General features: G+C 38.0%; 3 protein-coding genes across 3 annotated transcripts; 2 read left to right on the top strand and 1 right to left on the bottom strand.

Annotated features, from left to right (window-relative positions):
• Window positions 1-11: 11 nt before the first annotated feature.
• LOC113669573 (uncharacterized) lies at window positions 12-4,023 on the top strand. Its single transcript, XM_027185629.2, has 3 exons — window positions 12-158; window positions 872-1,137; window positions 1,466-4,023. The coding sequence occupies exons 1-3, from the start codon at window positions 143-145 to the stop codon at window positions 2,774-2,776; spliced, it is 1,593 nt and encodes a 530-aa protein (XP_027041430.2). The 5' UTR covers window positions 12-142; the 3' UTR covers window positions 2,777-4,023.
• Window positions 4,024-4,740: 717 nt separating this feature from the next.
• On the bottom strand, window positions 4,741-15,630 carry LOC113669590 (acyl-CoA synthetase short-chain family member 3, mitochondrial). The gene is made up of 19 exons (XM_027185655.2): window positions 14,994-15,630; window positions 14,564-14,708; window positions 14,260-14,343; window positions 13,456-13,560; window positions 13,223-13,354; window positions 12,878-13,018; window positions 12,606-12,686; window positions 12,139-12,234; window positions 10,295-10,405; window positions 9,845-9,885; window positions 9,019-9,122; window positions 8,227-8,322; window positions 7,648-7,711; window positions 7,427-7,508; window positions 7,202-7,324; window positions 6,928-7,027; window positions 6,438-6,550; window positions 5,961-6,023; window positions 4,741-5,725 (listed from the first exon to the last, which is right to left on the bottom strand). Exons 1-19 carry the CDS (start codon window positions 15,299-15,301, stop codon window positions 5,636-5,638), a joined length of 2,079 nt encoding a protein of 692 aa, XP_027041456.2. The 5' UTR covers window positions 15,302-15,630; the 3' UTR covers window positions 4,741-5,635.
• On the top strand, window positions 10,647-12,102 carry LOC149038783 (uncharacterized). The gene is made up of 3 exons (XM_089184096.1): window positions 10,647-10,788; window positions 10,908-11,156; window positions 11,442-12,102. The coding sequence occupies exons 1-3, from the start codon at window positions 10,768-10,770 to the stop codon at window positions 11,553-11,555; spliced, it is 384 nt and encodes a 127-aa protein (XP_089040222.1). The 5' UTR covers window positions 10,647-10,767; the 3' UTR covers window positions 11,556-12,102.
• Window positions 15,631-16,959: the final 1,329 nt, after the last annotated feature.

Here is a 16,959-nt window from a genome sequence, read left to right as displayed (position 1 = left end):
GATTGGCTGGAGATCAACGGAAAACAAGTTTTTCAAACTGTTCAGCATTCACGATCAAGAGCACGTTGGTTCGAACCCCCTTTTGAAAATCAGTGGTTCTCTTGCGATCTGCGGCAGATGCACTGAGATCTACGGTTGAATAATGTCTTCAAGAGAACGTAAGTTACCTATTTCTTATCCCAAATTATTATATTTCCTCTATTTTGTCTGAAACTTACTCCGATCGCAGAATGTACTTTCACACGAAATCTTCACTATTTATTTACAGTAGCATGCATGGCGATATCGACAAGCTAGTCCGATTGCAAAGTTAGAGCTTGGCATTAGAAAGCATTGTAATTATTTCTATATTTTTGGATAACGGCAACATTTGCTCCTATTTAGCGTTTTTTTCTTCTGAAACTCAAATTGCTCTCTGTTTTGTTAAGTAGCCCGTTTACACCGTTACCCAATGAATGAACATTTCTGCTCCCCTGACTTTTTGCATGAGAAATGGCTCGAGATCTCTTGTATTTTACCTTCTTTGTGAGGTTTTTTACTGTGTTGTCTAATAGTGAATGCATGTAATTCAAATACTCTACTCGGACTTTGTTATTCGAATTTCTGTTTAATGAATATCACGTTACTATTCATTGTTAGTATTTCTCGAATAACTCTTTCAATGTAACAAACAAAGGCTCTTTACTCTTGTTGTGCATTAGTAAGTCAGTTTATTACAGAAAAAAGAATACTTTTATCCGGACAGAATAATACGTTAACATACGATCTTAGGTGGCATCGGCCAAAAACAAATTAAAAATCAATCTTTAATTTAGCTTTTTAAACCAGTGAAAATTGCATTTTGATTGAAATGATCTATTTGATTTTACAGATACCACCTCTTCTCTTGATGACAGCCTGACAAACATACAGTGGCTTTGTAAACTGGAATCCAATCCACTGTTGGAAACAGAACAGAAGAACGGCACTGGGGAGCCAACATGTATGAATCCTTACCCAAAGCCTCCATTCTCTTACGCTACCCTCATATTACTGGCTATTAACAGCACCTCAGAAAAGCGCATGACACTGCAGGACATATACAAATGGATAGAGGACAATTTCCCTTATTACAAAAACTGCAAAAAAGCATGGAAGGTAATAACAGTTCTGTTGTTTGATAAATTGATGCAAATTTATTGCTTATCATGAATGGATGATAATGTTTGTAAGCCTTTGTTTAACGTGTATACTTGGCAGGACAATCAAGTACAACAGTGCTTTTGATGCTTTCTAATTCTCCATAAGAATATTCAATCCCAGTCTTGCAACAACACAACAAACAGGAGCATTTGACTACTGAAATCTCCATGCAATAGCCATCTGTTCTGCCCTAGAAGGGTTCCCACCATGTGCTAGTTTTGATGGACAATTCCCAGTAAAACTGATACATGTTCATAATCCCTGTGAAATTTTGTTCTTGCAGAATTCCATTCGTCATAACTTATCACTTCACAGCTATTTCCTCAAGGCCCAAAGGCCAACTAATCTTCCTGGAAAAGGAAGTTACTGGTCCATATCACCAGAAGGGAAAGAGAACATCATGAAAGAAGTCATGAAGCATCAGCAGCCACTTATCAACCAAGATATGACCTTAGAGCAATCAAACACAAGGGGACTGCGACCAATACTGCCCAAACCATCAGAGGATCAACTCGTTGCTAGCACTTTATTGAACAAGGGTGGTGTTCAAATTTTAACAGATGGAAGTGTTAATGGATTACCTGGTAGTATTCCAGTAGTGATTTTACCAACCCAGCTTTACATGAATATGTTTAGCAAAATTGCTTCTCAAGCTGCTACAGGAAGTACCACAGCAGTTGGAGTAAGTCCTACTCTCGTGCCCATGACAACAGAAACTCAAAGTACTGTAAACCCTGGGTTTGCCGAGCTAGTTCCTGAATCTGAAGAATTTGGACAAGATAGTGAAACAATCCTCTCAGAAATAGCCATTACAGAGGAGGAGATAGGATCAGGATGTTCAACATCAGTGACTCAGATATCACAAGAAAACTGGGGAAACACTTCTGCAACTATGACAGTGGAACAAGCCCTATGTAAGATTGAAAAGAGGGAAAATGAAAATTCTTCTGAAAGGTTTATAAATAGTGCACCAATCATCAGTAGGGAGACCTGTGAGAGCCCTAATATAGTTGATATTAAAACTGAGAAAAATGAAATTTTAGCCCTACACATCAAGAAGACTAAAACAGACAAACGTAAAAGCAAACCTTACAGTAAGAATCAAACATCTTCATGTGTGCAAAGAAAGCAAGATTTAAAACAACCCAAGCGCTCACCACTTCGGCCCTGCCCCCAGCTCACCTTGGCTGCCATCAATTCACAAGCTAATGAAATGTCATCACCAGGACACATCTTTAGCAAACACAATAACAGTGAATTCAATTGTATATCACCTTTAAAACCACTGATCACACCTACGAAAAACCTTGAAAACCAGAGCTTCCTGACCTCCTTGCTAGTTTCACCTCTTGGTTATAACAACAGTGGTCACACAGGCTTTACATCCTTGCAATTTTCTTCAGACAGTGGATTCTTCTCACCATTCCAGGAAGGGACAGTGGATTATGGATTTTTGTTGTCCCCTGAGAGGTTTGGAAACAGTAGGGTTTGTAGTACACCACAGAGCTGTCGTAAATCTTTGGGGCTTGGTTTGACTTGCAAAAATCAGGGAAAGAAAGCTGATGAGTATGATGCTGATTTTGCAAGACTTTGAGGTTTAGCTTTATCTAGTATGAAATAACAAATTTATTAAATTGTTAAATTCTAATAGAGGCTTATTTTCCCCTGACAAAACTAACCATTTAGATTGCAATAGTTAGAAAGATGAATAACATTACAGCTTTAAAAGTCAGTGATACAGCAGACTGTAATTTGTTTTTTGTGTTCTAACACTCAGTTATTGCTTCCTTTTTTTCAGTGTTTAAGTTTTTTTCTGATCATTATTACTATCATTATAAATCATACTGTAATACTTTTCAGTAACATAATATTACTTACAGGATCATTTTAGCTAGACTCAATTTGAATTAACAATTGGTTCATATGTCAGCGTGCGCTCATCGAGATATGAAGCACGCAGGAAGTTTGGAGAGTATGAAAGATGCGTAAGAGTTGCTCAAGGCATAGCCGAGAGCAACTCTAGCCTCCTGAGTGCTCTCCAAACTTCCCAAGTGCTTCATATCTTGATGAATGCACAGCTGATGTATGAACCAATTGTTTTATAACATTTTCAACCCAATGGAAAATTTTTTTCACAAGGGATTTGTTTGCTGACATCATGAGCACGCACAATAGGAATATGAAGCACGCTCGCGCAATTGAATTTGATTAGACAAATTTACTAGCTATGTTATAACTCTTGTTAATAATCTTTACGTGCCATAGTAAAACTAAAACAAGGTAAAAGTTTGTCTTGGAGAAAAATAAAAACTCACTAACATGTTTTCCCAGCTAAATGCAACTGAAAACAATCAAAAATAGGTTAAAACAAAGAAAAATTAGTATATAGAATTTTTCAATAGTTTCTGTGTTGTCAATACTCTTTTGTACCCAAATAATGTAATGTAATTTTCTAACTGCAATACAGGACGGGTAAAGCAAAATGACATTTATTATATCAAGTTTTTTTATCTTTTTACTTCAGTTATTATAAGAATGTACTCTGGAGTGTGTGGAAATCATAAATTTTCTTGTGAACAAAATGTACTCTTACAATAGTATTAGCTTTCATAGGTGTTTTCCTATAATTTTGAACTTAGTGCTAATCTGGTTCAAAAACGAATAATTCAACTCTGTCTTATTTAGTTTTACTAATTTGAATTCTGTGTGATGAAACTTCAGCCTCATAAGGTTGCTCCTACCCAGACATAAATTTTAATTTTTATCAAAAACTTGAGAATATGGTTAAAAAAACCAAAAGATATCTTATTTGTGAATATTAATAATATATATTCCTACCTATGTTTCCTTGAGGAAAGTGTCTCAGTACAGATGATACGATCGCTAACGATTGTAAGTAAGTCAATCAGGAGGTCCCTGTAACAAACGACGTTACCTTTCTTCCCCTTTTTTCAGGTGTCTTGATGTCGCTAAGATTTCAAGAAACGCGTTTGAGATTTAAATGGCTTACGGTACACAACAGTCATTATTTATAAACAAAACAGGAAGGAAGAATGAACGTTTTAAACTCGAACAGAATACCCGAATTGTTCCATTGCAAACACGTTACTCTCCAAAATGATTCGATTTAGCGCCTTTGTTCTCTCTCTGATAATGACCCCCACCCCACCCCCCTCGAATTTGTCTTCTTGTTTCGAAATAAGTGCACTATTCTTTTTCCGTGATAGCGCTGTTAGAATACATGTACATTGAGATCAACCGCGGTTCACCTTCCGTTAACTGCTTACTAAAGCCTCATTAGATAAACGTTGGAATTCGTCTCAGTCTCGCTACTAAATGACCTCCTCATAAAATTTTGTGACGATTGCCCGGCTGTTCGTTCCAAAAAGGAAGAATCCAAGGACAAGTCCTTTTTCCAGTCTCCTTGATCCTTTTTGAAGGAATATCAACACTTTGTCTCGCACATTCTGCTGTTTCTGAAAAGAGAAATAAGCACCATGTTTCGAAGAAGCGCGACCCCGGGCGGTACGTTACAAGACACAAGGTCATGAACTACTATTCCAGTTGTCAAAATGTTTACTTTCAACTATTGTCAATCATTTAGATTTATTCATTTAAGACAACTGGCTGCATATGGTTTATCGTGAGGCAAGGTGGTTTACTGTCTTGCTTACCACAATATGGAACGGTTTAGCGCGACACAGGGATTTTCGTACAACGCAAAGAGGTCTTTCACGATTTAAGTTACAACACAAAAAGAAGTCTAAAAAGAGTTAAGGAACTAAGGTGGTTATACGCGCGGAGACGAAATGGTGAGGGGCATGGACGAGAAAAGCACTTTCTAAGGAACAGGTAAAATGAGTTTTCATGACATTCCAGAAACAAAAATGACGCCCAATGGTTATCAGTGCAAGGTATTTCTACCATTTTGGCCCACGATACTTTATTACTTCCCTATACAGCTGCATCTGTGTTGATACTCACAGAAAGGTTGCCATTTGTGATGGTTACCAACTTCGCTTACAGAGACAAGTGACAACATATGAGGAGAGCCACATATCAGCCCCTGAGGCCATGCTGCAACTAAGAGACGTTTAAAATAACCAATAAGGACTTCCATCCAACAGCGCTGCCCTTTATGTAATTAGTTCCCATGGGAATAATTGGACGGCGATGGAGAGCGGAAAAAAAAAACTAAGTTGGCCGAAACATGGATTTCCGCACACTTTGGCTGATAAGGCTATTTAAGTCGCTGCAGTCCTCATCCGCAACTATGGCTACAGTGGCTCCCCTCGATATCTTTGCAAGAGTCGCGCTTCAGGTTTATGGACGTATATACTTCTATCTGCTATCTGTTTCATTTAAATATTTTCAATCAACAATCTTCCGATCTAAAATCATTTCCTAAGTGTTTCTTAAGTGTTTCCCCATTCAGTAATAACACGGCGTTGCGTTACTTTTGTGTCCTTTCAATGATTCCTTCTTCCCGTAAAATTGTTTCAATATCCTCCAACACGTGTGGGTTTTCCATTGTTGGCGTAATCTATAGAAGTTAAGAGGAAAACAACTGAATTTAAACCAAATACCAACAAAAACAATATCATGTATAGGCAAGTATGATAAAAACAGTTGTAAGGTTGATTCGTAAGCTGGTTGTAACGACAGTTTTTCGATGTCACGAACCACTCTGTGAACTAGAAATCACAAATGAGGATTTTTGCATTGCGAGGAAAAACCAAGAAAATAAAATTTCCTAAAAAACAACGACATTAACTTACTTTATATGGTTTTCCGTGAAGGATCTTGGACAGAACACCTCTCACAGTTTTTCCTGAGCGAGTCTGATGGAAAAGGAAAGGAAGAAAAGTCTTCTTTGACTAACCACAGTAGTTTTACACAGACGAATGGCTGGGTTTATTGAAGCCGAGAGGAGAACGTTTACAACGATTGACTGGCACTGAGAGAGTCAATTTGGCTTCGAATTTTTTTAACTGTTTTTTTCACATCCTCTCAAGCCGGAATAGAAATATGATTGATCTCTGATTCGTGACGATTTTACACGCAATGACAGTATTGTTGTAGGTACCACTTTCCAATGAATTGGAGGTGGGGGTGATCGATATGAATTATCATCTTCACTAATGCTCAAGTAGTGCACATTACTGCGAGGATCACTTTCATTCACGTCTTTATCCGCAGTTCAAATATATGACTTTCATATATTCTTAGCCGTTCATGTAATTATTCTAACTTACCTTGGGAAGTGTTGGTACTACGATGGCAGTTTTAAATGCCGCCACAGGACCAACAAACTCACGAACACTCTGAATAACTTGTTGGACTGCATCCTCTCGGGAAACACCACTCGCTTTGGCAAGAAATACAGAAATCAACTTCAGTTCAAATCAAAGGACGGGAACCGTTACAGGGTAAGTTTTGTCGTACGCCCAAAGCCTAGATGTACTCGATATATGATTCTCTTCTATATTATTTAAAATTCGTCTGAATTTTATCCCTGAAGACCTTGCAAGAAACGCTGAAGAACATATTCAAACAAACTGGTCTTTCCTAAATCAGTAACTACTCTTAAGATGTTACCTTGTCCATATTCTAGCACGCGATTTTTTTTTTAATTCGGTATCAGATTCAAGGCATTGAATTGGGTGACTCACAAACGTTCATAACAGTTGAACTGAAAAGAATAAACATCTTCTATTCAATTTCTTAACAAACTCATTCGCGTACTTTTATTGATGACTATAAATCCAACTGGCAAATGACCCTTGATCGGGTCCTCAAGTCCCACGCATGCGGCATCGATCACAAAATCGAGACGAATCATTCCCTGAGAACAAAGAAGAAAATTATTGCGATTACGTCGGTACGTTTCAGAGGATCCATTAATGGACAACGAACGTATCAAATCTTGTAGATAAACACTTAGATCTGTTGCAATCGCGAGAATTTTGTTTCATTTGAACCAAGCCGACCCGAGTATGAGAGCAATAAAATACTTCACCTCCTCTAAAGATTTAGTGGAGATCCTGTGACCCGCTACATTGATGACGTCATCGGTGCGTGCCATGATAGACACAAATCCACCATCATCCATAACACCGTCGTCACTTGAGTCGTAATATCCCTAACAGAATGTAGACCATAATAGAAGCAAGAGATGACGTGTTAACACACCGGCCAATGACAAGTTGTTGTTATATTACGACGGTGTACAGCGGTAACATACCGGGTATTTAGTGAAATATGTTTTGACGAATCTGTCGTCAGCCTTCCAAAGGGTCGCCATTGTTCCTGGAGGAAGCGGAAGCCTAAAATAGGAATCGCACATTTTAAAACTCATTTTGTGTCCATCATTCTTACCGTTACTATGTGTCGAATAAGGAGCCACATATCAAAAGACAACCTCAAAACCTTGTACAAAAGATAGGTAATTTATCTAAGCCTTACTTGACAACGACTTGACCCAGATCTCCACGGTCAGCTTCGGTTAAGCCATCCTTGAGTATTTTCACTGAAAACAAACCGTACACTCGGTTGTCCCAGGTGAAAAGCAAATTTAAAAACGTTGTTCGTTTTCATCATTATTTTACTGAATGCTTCATAACCTTTCGCCTTAAAAAAGGTAACGTCCGCGTATGATCAGCCTATCTTTCTAAGGTTTATCCTGGTTTTTGAAGAAGGAATCGAAGAGTAGGATTGCCACTACCCCCTGGATAGTATTCGCGGAATACCCCCCACCCTGCATTCCATAGAGTATCCCATGGAGATGGGAGGAACCGTAACAGTTAACTGCTGTTAAGACTTGTGTTAGAGCAATAAATAAAGCCTCAACCGAGATTTGAACCCAGACCTCTGGAGATGAAATCTGACGAGCCAGCCTGTGGGCAACTGTGTCCTCTCTTGTCACCCTGATCGAAGTCGATTGTAGCAACGGTGACCTGCCTTATAAGAAATGCTAACTAAAAGCATTTCTTAAGATTAAAAAAAAAAAAAGAAAACAATTTGTATAAAGTGTCGTTCACATACCATTGTATCCTGGAACTGGTTTTCCAGTTGTCTGTAAATGCTCATCCATTGGTCGTCCCAGGCCTACAGCGTGTGCCGTGATGGCCCACCCAGTTTCTGTATTAAACAAAGCACAGCTAAGACTTAAGGTGTTTATCTTTAATGATAACTTTTCCATTCTCCCATGGCTAATTTGCGATTTAATGCTAAAGCAAATTTTCTCTATCTATTCGTTTACCGTGGATCAAATTGCTTATTCTGCAAGAAATCCGATACACTGTGTAAATCAGTCCAATCAATGTAATAAGCCGTTAAATACGGGAATCATCAGTTCCTTATGACCCAGGTCTTTCCCATTGTCTCGGGCTTTTGATAATGTTCAACATTTTTTATAATTGGATGATCGAACTTCAGTTTACCCATTCCTCTTTCTCGCCACAGAGAACACATTCAACATTGCTTATTATCTATGAATGTGAGCCTAATACTGACATTGCTTATTAATACCTCTAAATAATTTTTCGATATCTCAGTGAAAGCCATCCCGTCGATACTCGAATTTGTCTTCAGATGAAGTCACTTCCCATGTACATTTGCACTATTTCGACTGCATACTGCAAATCTTAACCCCACGACGGGGAGGACCAGTTATATAACATAAAACTTCATATAACAAGGCGCAACCATTCGACTTTATTGTGTGGAAAAGATTGGCAAAATACGTTGAACTTTGCTACCCGCTTGCGAAGTGACTACATCATAAAATCAGCTGAACGATCTAAGTTTTTTTTCTCGTATCCAAAAAAGACCTACCAGTCTGCCACCAGTTGTCATAAACAGGTGCACTAATGGCTCTCCTGGCCCACTGCATGGTATCTTTGTCCAAGTGTTCACCAGCCACAAATAATCCGCGAAAACTGATTAATACAAGGAACTTTATCATAAAGTAAAATTGATAAGCTCTACATAGATGGTTTGTGGGTAGGATTGAAAACCAGACACATTTTTTTGCTGTTAGCTACCTTAGTGTTCTCCTCGCATTAATAAATGAAAAATCACTATCAAAAAACTACAAAATGCCTCCGTGATGTAACAATGCCATTCAAATCGTGGCGTACGACAGGTTGGAAGAAACAATACTGAGCCAAAGAAAGGGCGTTTAAACGGGTTTGCGTACAATCACTTTCAGTGCTGAAGACTTATCATTGACAGAGCACGTAATCTGCCTTCAGTTGTACGTAAAGATTATCAGCTCTAACTAATCAATGTGGGTCAACTGAGTAACTAAGTTTCGTATCTGTGTCTGCTTGACTCTTCAGTGCTACATACGTCCTTCCTCAGTTTGATTTCTATTTGTGGCGAGAAGACAAGTGGAGGAATGTGTACTTCTTTTCAATGGTCTTTCTAAGGTAGAAGGCGGAACATCAGAGTCACGTGCCTGTTTAACTGCTTTTTGACTAGCCTCTTTTATTAATTGTTCGAGAATTAGCAAAGGAACCAGAAAATCCCAATTAACTTGGTGGTCGTCTGTCTCTCTCTCATTTGAATCTTCCTAACAGTGGACACCCTTCAGAGTGTTTTGTTTACTTCCTAGCTACCCTCTCTCTCCTTCAAAGATGGTTTAAGACTTCACACTTACTGTGACAGATCGTATTCTTTAATTAATTCACAGTTTGGGTCCTGTAGGGAACAAACCAAAACAAATTAGGAAGAATATTGTATCGATGCCACTAATGACAATTCAATTATTGAACTATAGCGCAAAGCCCTTTCCACAGTAGGGCTCACTGGCGGTCCGCAGAGAGGGGCTCGGATCAGGTATTGCTGGGATAGGTCCAGTAACTGCCCTTAAGGAGGAGCCATGGAACCCCTTTTCCAAAAAACATTTCACACCGTCAACCTTTACTCGAATCAGGCTATATGTGTAACATCCCTTCCAACTCCTCCCTCTCTTTCATACATATCGCATATTACATAGGAGAAAGTTGAGTGGTCCTGAGTCACTTTGCCTCACCGGTCGGCTCTCAATGCAGTAAGGAGTAAAGACCGAGGAGCAATGCCCTGACAGTGAATGACCCCGCAAGCTTACCTCAGCTCTAATGATTCTTATAGCAGTTGGCGCCGTAAACATGCTAACAACTTTATGTTGTTCGATAACTCTGAAGAAAGCCCCAGCATCTGGAGTACCAACTGGCTTACCCTAGAAATAAACATGGCTTTTTTAGGTCTTTCCACGGTTCAGATTACATGAAACGTTCAGTTTCTCGAGAGCAAGTTCGCCGAAGTGAATATCCTTTAACTTTCTAAGCTAGATATGAAGATAGCTTCTCTAAAAAACATCATTACACCGCCCCCAACCCTCTCTCGCTAGTTCTCATGCTTTTTCGCTGGCGTCGTAGCGTTGGCGCAAATTTGGCGGGAAAAGTGTGTAGGTCATTGTCAGTGACTTCGTATGAAATAAGACAGTCGAAAATATCTGATTTGCTTTCGATATGTTATAAAATTTATAGAAAAGCATTAATCCTTTTTAAAAACAAGCTCGTCATTTGCACATCTTTCACGATGGCATCTGGAAAATTTAAGGTAAATTTGAGTTTACTTGCATTGTGAAATTTTTTTAGCATTTTAAAAGTAGCGATATTAACCTGTCAGTTCGCCGAAGATTAAAAAAAAGTAATTTTGATACGTTTTATTTTTTCCAGAAAATTGGTCCATCGATAAGCCTCGGAATGATAAGAAAACTTGAACCAGTACTTAATTTCAAGAAGCGAGCGACGTATAGTCGAGAGTATTGGGCAATTAAACCACTGAATGCACCTCGAGAACAAACGAAGAAACGAAGCAAAGACGAGTTTTGTTTTCCCTCATCACCAAAGGAATCAAAAGACGAACACAAGAAGGACACAAAAATATCAAAGAAAGCTGAAAAGAAGGCTAATACGATCTTGAAGGTATAAAACAGCGGTCACATTAAGTAACCTGATTTAAAGTGGTTAGGTCAGAAGTGAGAAAAAATTGTTGTTAGAAAAGTTTGACAATGTTTTCGTCCAATTCAGTTCTACATAATCGGTTCCTTAAATTCGCTTTTACTTCTTCCAAAAGCTATAGTCATTCACAAATTTCAGATGCTCTCTTTTAACAAACTTAAAGCACCTGTGCGGTGATTAAAAAATGAAAGTAACTTGACTTGCAGTCGAAAAAAATATACGTTTAATAACAAATTATCATTTTGACAGAAATACGTCAAAAGAGAAGTGTTGGAGACCATCAGAGATACAAGGGAACACATCCAGTTCTTGAGAAGTCAGCTTCATAAAGAAAGGAATTTGGATCAACATCGATGTCAGTAACTGGAAACAATCGGTAGATTTGTTACTACATCTCAGATAAAATCCTAAAAAATCACAACGTTTTCCATATTGTTCAACATTTCAATGCCAATCACAAGCCTTTTGTCTAATAGAGTCTCTGCTATGGTGTAAGAGTAATCTTAACTTGTCTTGTTAAAGTGAATGCCTCCATGAAATCTACTTTGAAAACTGACCCTTAGCATTCAAGATAGAGATGATATTAGTTTTGTGCCACCATTCCTTTGATTTCAAATTTCAAATTTGGCTTTGGGTTTGTAAAATCACTGGGAATTTCAAGAAATAGCCCCTAATTGTTTGAGGGAGGGATACCCCAACCCCCTGAACAAATCTCCCTTTAAAGTGGATAATATAGTAATACTATATTTAATTAATACTCCACTACTCATCCTAGAACATAATATATCTTTAACAACATGGTTGAATTTATTGTAAGACAATGAGTAAATATGAGTGTAAAAATCACATAAAATGAAGTTAGAGTTGTCTGAGACAATTGCAAGAAATAAAATTAACTTAGTTGATTGCATATGGGTTTTACAAGGCAGAAAAAATCACCTCTTACCTCAAATAAAACAGTAGTACACCCGGACAACAAAGGGGCATAAACTATGTAGGAATGACCTACCACCCAGCCAAGATCAGATGCAGCCCACCACACCTCAAAATTAAAAAAGATTCATCACAAGATTTGATTGTGGATCAATTATTGATGTACTAGTTTGCTGTCCAACTGAGTTTTTGAAAAACCAAAAATAAAGTTGTCATGTCTGCCAAACAGAAACAAAGTAAATATCGCTAGGACCAATAAAAGCAAAAGAAAAACATCTTAAATTGCCTGAAGTGTTGGAAAACATATGCAACAAAATTGTAACTGCTTTTAAACTTGTATCTGTAGTTCAGCAGGAGGCACAATTTCTTGTTCAGTCATGGAGGCTTGAGAAGTAAAACTATTGCAATCCCTAATTAGTTTTGATACAAAATAAATGAAAATTGCAACTAACAGTTATCATTACAGCCATGCTTACTAACCTCTCCAGGATTAATCCCATACAAATTTCTCATGCTCCAATTAAGAGCTACAGCATGTCCTCCATTTGGTCGAACAATACCCTGTGTAGACAGATACAATGAAAAATTTAAACATTACATAGTTTTTATCTAACAATGACAAAATTTAATCAATGTACCAAGTAGTGATTAATTTTCTAGTTTTATCAATTTTGGTGTATGAAATTAACATTTTGAGAGACATCATGAATGTATCACCCTATGCCTAACATCATTTTTAGAGAGCTTATTACCTTTGGGTCACCTGTGGTTCCAGATGTATAGAGAATATACAAAGGATCAGTTGACAGCACAGGTACACAGTCATGGGGCTGTGCTTTCTCCATCACTTGATCCCAACTGATATCCTGCCCTGGAATAATCCCCCCTGAACACTACATAAAAGGAAAGTAAATGATAGCTTTATTTGATAACATGACTATAAGCTTAATGGTACTTACACAAGTTATCTTTTGATTGTCTTAATAATGAAAAAGTTGACTCTCAGAGTATTTGTACCACTAACCACAAGATATAGTGGATTTTTTCAGTCAAAAAAATTATCATTAACAATCATTGCTGATGTAAGAGATATTTACCTGGTCTCTTTGGTACACAACACATGTTGAAGGCTTGAATTTTGACAACCTGATGGCCTCATCCAATAGTGGTTTATAATAGACCAAACGAGATGGCTCAAGACCACAAGACGCTGTCACCACAACCCGTGGCTAAGAAAAAACAATCAAACAATTTTATTGTGCAAATCTGTAACAGTGATACAAGTTTCTCAGGTAACAAGTATATAAAATTTATGAATTTGCTTACATACTTCAGCATGTTCAATTCTCCTTGCCAACTCTTGTGCAGCAAAACCTCCAAACACAACAGAGTGAATAGCACCAAGTCGAGCACAAGCCAACATGGCTATCACAGCCTGGAACAAAAATTCTGAATTTAGTACCATACTAGAGCAAACAATTTTCCTTTGAGAAGCAGAAGCTACTCTTGTTTGATTAGGCAAAATGAAGGGAAATCAAAGTACATTGAGAGCAAGAATGTAACAGCTTCAATTTAAGACTGTACTCTAGCCAAGTAGCTAAGAGCATCACCACTCCCCCATGGATCAGATACAAGACCCCAGCATTTCATCATGACTTCCCTGACATTTTGCTAGTACCCATTAATGCTCTTGGATAACAAGAGAGACTAGGAAAGTTAATAGTTTTACCCAAGAACACAACACAATGACCTGGCTGGAAGTCTCAAACCCAGACCTCTTTACCTAAAGTTCAGTGCACTAATCATTGGGCCACTGTGTCTCCCACAATTGCAGCCTTAATAAGCCTTAATAAGCCTTAAGCCAAACCAAATTTGTAATTCTCTACTGTCAACCATACAATTCTTATGATGTTAGTTCAGAGAATTTAGTATTGGATCAACTACTTATTCCCAAATTGATATTTTTCTTTATTCTCATCACTTATCTGGATGAAACTGTATTGATATTGTAATGAGAAATTCTGTCTTAGTCACTCATGGAAGTTAAAGGGTTAAATAGAAATATTTAATCAGGGGCAATGCTGAGTCTCTTTCAGCTATGTTGGATGACTGTGTTCATTGTAATTAAAGTTACCTGTGGAATCATTGGCATATAAATAACAACTCGATCTCCTTTGCCGACATTTAACTGTGCCAGAGCACCAGCAAACTTTGCAACCTAGAAACAAACCTGGATTTCAACATACAGTGCTAGTATCACTTAGAGATGACAAATAGACAGAAAGCAGTTTCATACATGACATCAAAATTCCGAGTCAAGACACAAGCAAAGTTATTAATAAATCATTAACTGTAATTGTACCCATTAAAAACTAAACAGGCTCATCTCAATTTAGGGAAGAAAATAACCTAAGCATAACACGAAGTCGTATGCTTACCAAACGTTGTAAGTTTTCGTATGTATACATTTCTACTTTGCCATTCAATGGACTGTCATAAATCAAAGCCATTCGTTTCCCTCTTCCATTTTCAATATGGCGATCAAGGCAGTTATAACAAGTGTTCATCTCACCACCAACAAACCTGCAAAGAAAATTAGAATTCAATTAAGCCAGCTTAAGCTCATCGTTCTTGTTACCATCATGATGATAATAACACTATGGATAATTAAATACAAGACTAAAGAAAGTCAAGATGTCATGCTTTCTTCCAGTTCTGTGAGAAATAATCAGAGCAACACGTTTTTGTTTTTCAGATTCTGATCATTCTCTTCTCATCTAATCGATTTACAATATCCATTTGATTTCAGCTCACCCAGTTGGAGTAAAATTTCATGACACGAATATATTTTGAACAAGAATCACGAACCATTTTGTAAAAGGCTGGTTGCTATTGTCCAGAACTTTCGTAAATGGCTTATACCAATTTATTTCTTCTGCCAACTCTGCCCAAAATTCTTCTGGTTCTTCTATGGACTTTTTGAACACCTCATCGTACTCACGGAGTTCTCTTTGCCTCTGTTGTGAGCTATGAAAATGGCGGATTGGAAGACCATGTAAACATGAACATGAAGTTCTCGCTGCATTCTGCGACGAGTTCCACAGATTCTGATGGGAAAGCTTTCTTTGCAATAGATTCAAGCGGGTAGTAGCCTGGATCAAACGTGATATTGACATTTTTCGGAGCGCATTTGCTGGCAGCCTTCAAACTGCAACCATGAAGGACGTTTACATTGCGTTATAATCAAAGGAGTCACGGTCACGGCTGTGTTGTCCTTCAGTTTCCACAATACATCAGTTATTAAACATGTGCTTCCCATGTGCTTCCCAAAGACTTCATCAATTCACGCACACCATTCAGATCGTTGTTTTAGACGAAGTATACCAGGAAAAACGCTGGTACGAACTGAAAATGATAAAATAATCGATCTCATTTGTAGCCTTGATGACCAAATCCCGCCGCACGTGCCATCGTGGGAATGGGGTGGAATAGCATCAGCTGTCATGCAAGACTTATGGAATGGTATAATTTATGCGGAATATGAAACCTGTGGAACGACGTCATCGAATAAATTTCAACCCACTCCCGTTCCCAACCTTCCCCATGTTGTAATTCCCGGGGTGCTGCATTTCATTAGTTTAGTAGTGTTTTGCTCTGCAGGCCGCCTTAAGATAACAAATGCTGAAGGTTAGGAACGAGTGTGGATTGAAATTAGTTTCATGACGTCATTCCGGAAGTATCATATTCTGCATAAAATATGCCATTTCCACGATCTTGCCACTTATGCCCTCACTCTTGAAGAAATTTAAAGGAGGGTCCAGAAATAATGTAACGCTCATGCTGAGGAAAGTAGATGTATCCATGGTAGTATAAAAAAAAGGCTTCCCTGTTCGCTGGTTGCTTCCATCATATCGTCGTCATCGTCTCTCGACGCTGTTTAAGTAAGTACTGTTCAAAATATATAGTTATCACTACTGCTGGCAAAGTTTTTACTGCTAACAAACTGTTAAGAAGTCAGTTGATGTTTATTGCACTAATCGGTGGTATCATCTATCAGCTGACTGTTAAAAGAAAGAACTAAAAAATTAACTCCTGCAATCGGCGATATCATTTATCAGTCAATCGCCTAAAGAATTCTCAGACTTATTCTAACCTTAAGACTTTCCGCAGAGGTTTAAAGAAGATGGTGTGTGGGTTGAAATTAGTTCCATGACGTCATTCCGGAAGTATCATATTCTGCATAAAATAAACCATTCCCCTGGTCTTGCCACTTATGCCCTCACTCTTGAAGAAATTAAAAGGAGGGGTCCAATCTAACAAACATTTTAAAAATATTGTAACGTTCATGCTGAGGAAAGTAGATGTATCTAAGGCAGTATAAAAAAGAAAGTCTTCTCTATTCGCTGGTTGCTTCCATCATATCGTCGTCATCAACCCTCGACACTGTTTAAGTAAGCACTAGTTCAAATCAAGTTCTTAAGTCCAGATCAGAAGTTGAACTTCTCGAGTGCCCAATCTAACACTTATTTGGACCAACCGCAAATTGATCAAATTCGATGTTGGTTCATATGAAGCTTTATTAGGGTCAAACTTGGAATACAAACTACTACTATGTTATTGCATAGGGTTTTTTTTCTTCAGCCGTACAGGGTTTGACAGTTCATTGTTTTTCGTATTTTTCGGCCGTCAAATTTTAAAATTCGTTATCATTAAGGTTTCTACAGAAAGCGTGTGAATATTGTCCATGTTTGTGCGAGTGCATCATATGCGCAATTTCAACGCAAACCCTATGCACTCATTATTAATACTTTAGCCCATTTTTCATCCATCAATA

The sequence above is a fragment of the Pocillopora damicornis genome, chromosome 10 (assembly GCF_964200805.1).
Source record: "Pocillopora damicornis chromosome 10, jaPocDami1.2, whole genome shotgun sequence".
Taxonomy (NCBI): domain Eukaryota; kingdom Metazoa; phylum Cnidaria; class Anthozoa; order Scleractinia; family Pocilloporidae; genus Pocillopora; species Pocillopora damicornis.
Note: the sequence above shows the minus strand (reverse complement) of the source record. Positions and strands in the feature narration are given on the sequence as shown.

Excerpts from the sequence above, each read along its gene's own strand:
- LOC113669573 (XM_027185629.2), top strand. Across the intron at positions 1,138-1,465 it reads ACTGCAAAAAAGCATGGAAG|AATTCCATTCGTCATAACTT; the intron begins GTAATAACAGTT and ends TTGTTCTTGCAG.
- LOC149038783 (XM_089184096.1), top strand. The coding sequence starts at position 10,768 with ATGGCATCTGGAAAATTTAAG. Across the intron at positions 10,789-10,907 it reads TGGCATCTGGAAAATTTAAG|AAAATTGGTCCATCGATAAG; the intron begins GTAAATTTGAGT and ends TATTTTTTCCAG. Across the intron at positions 11,157-11,441 it reads AGGCTAATACGATCTTGAAG|AAATACGTCAAAAGAGAAGT; the intron begins GTATAAAACAGC and ends TCATTTTGACAG.
- LOC113669590 (XM_027185655.2), bottom strand. The coding sequence starts at position 15,301 with ATGTCAATATCACGTTTGATCCAGGCTACTACCCGCTTGAATCTATTG. Across the intron at positions 13,019-13,222 it reads TTGTGTACCAAAGAGACCAG|TGTTCAGGGGGGATTATTCC; the intron begins GTAAATATCTCT and ends CCTTTTATGTAG. Across the intron at positions 7,712-8,226 it reads ACCAGTTCCAGGATACAATG|TGAAAATACTCAAGGATGGC; the intron begins GTATGTGAACGA and ends GTTTGTTTTCAG.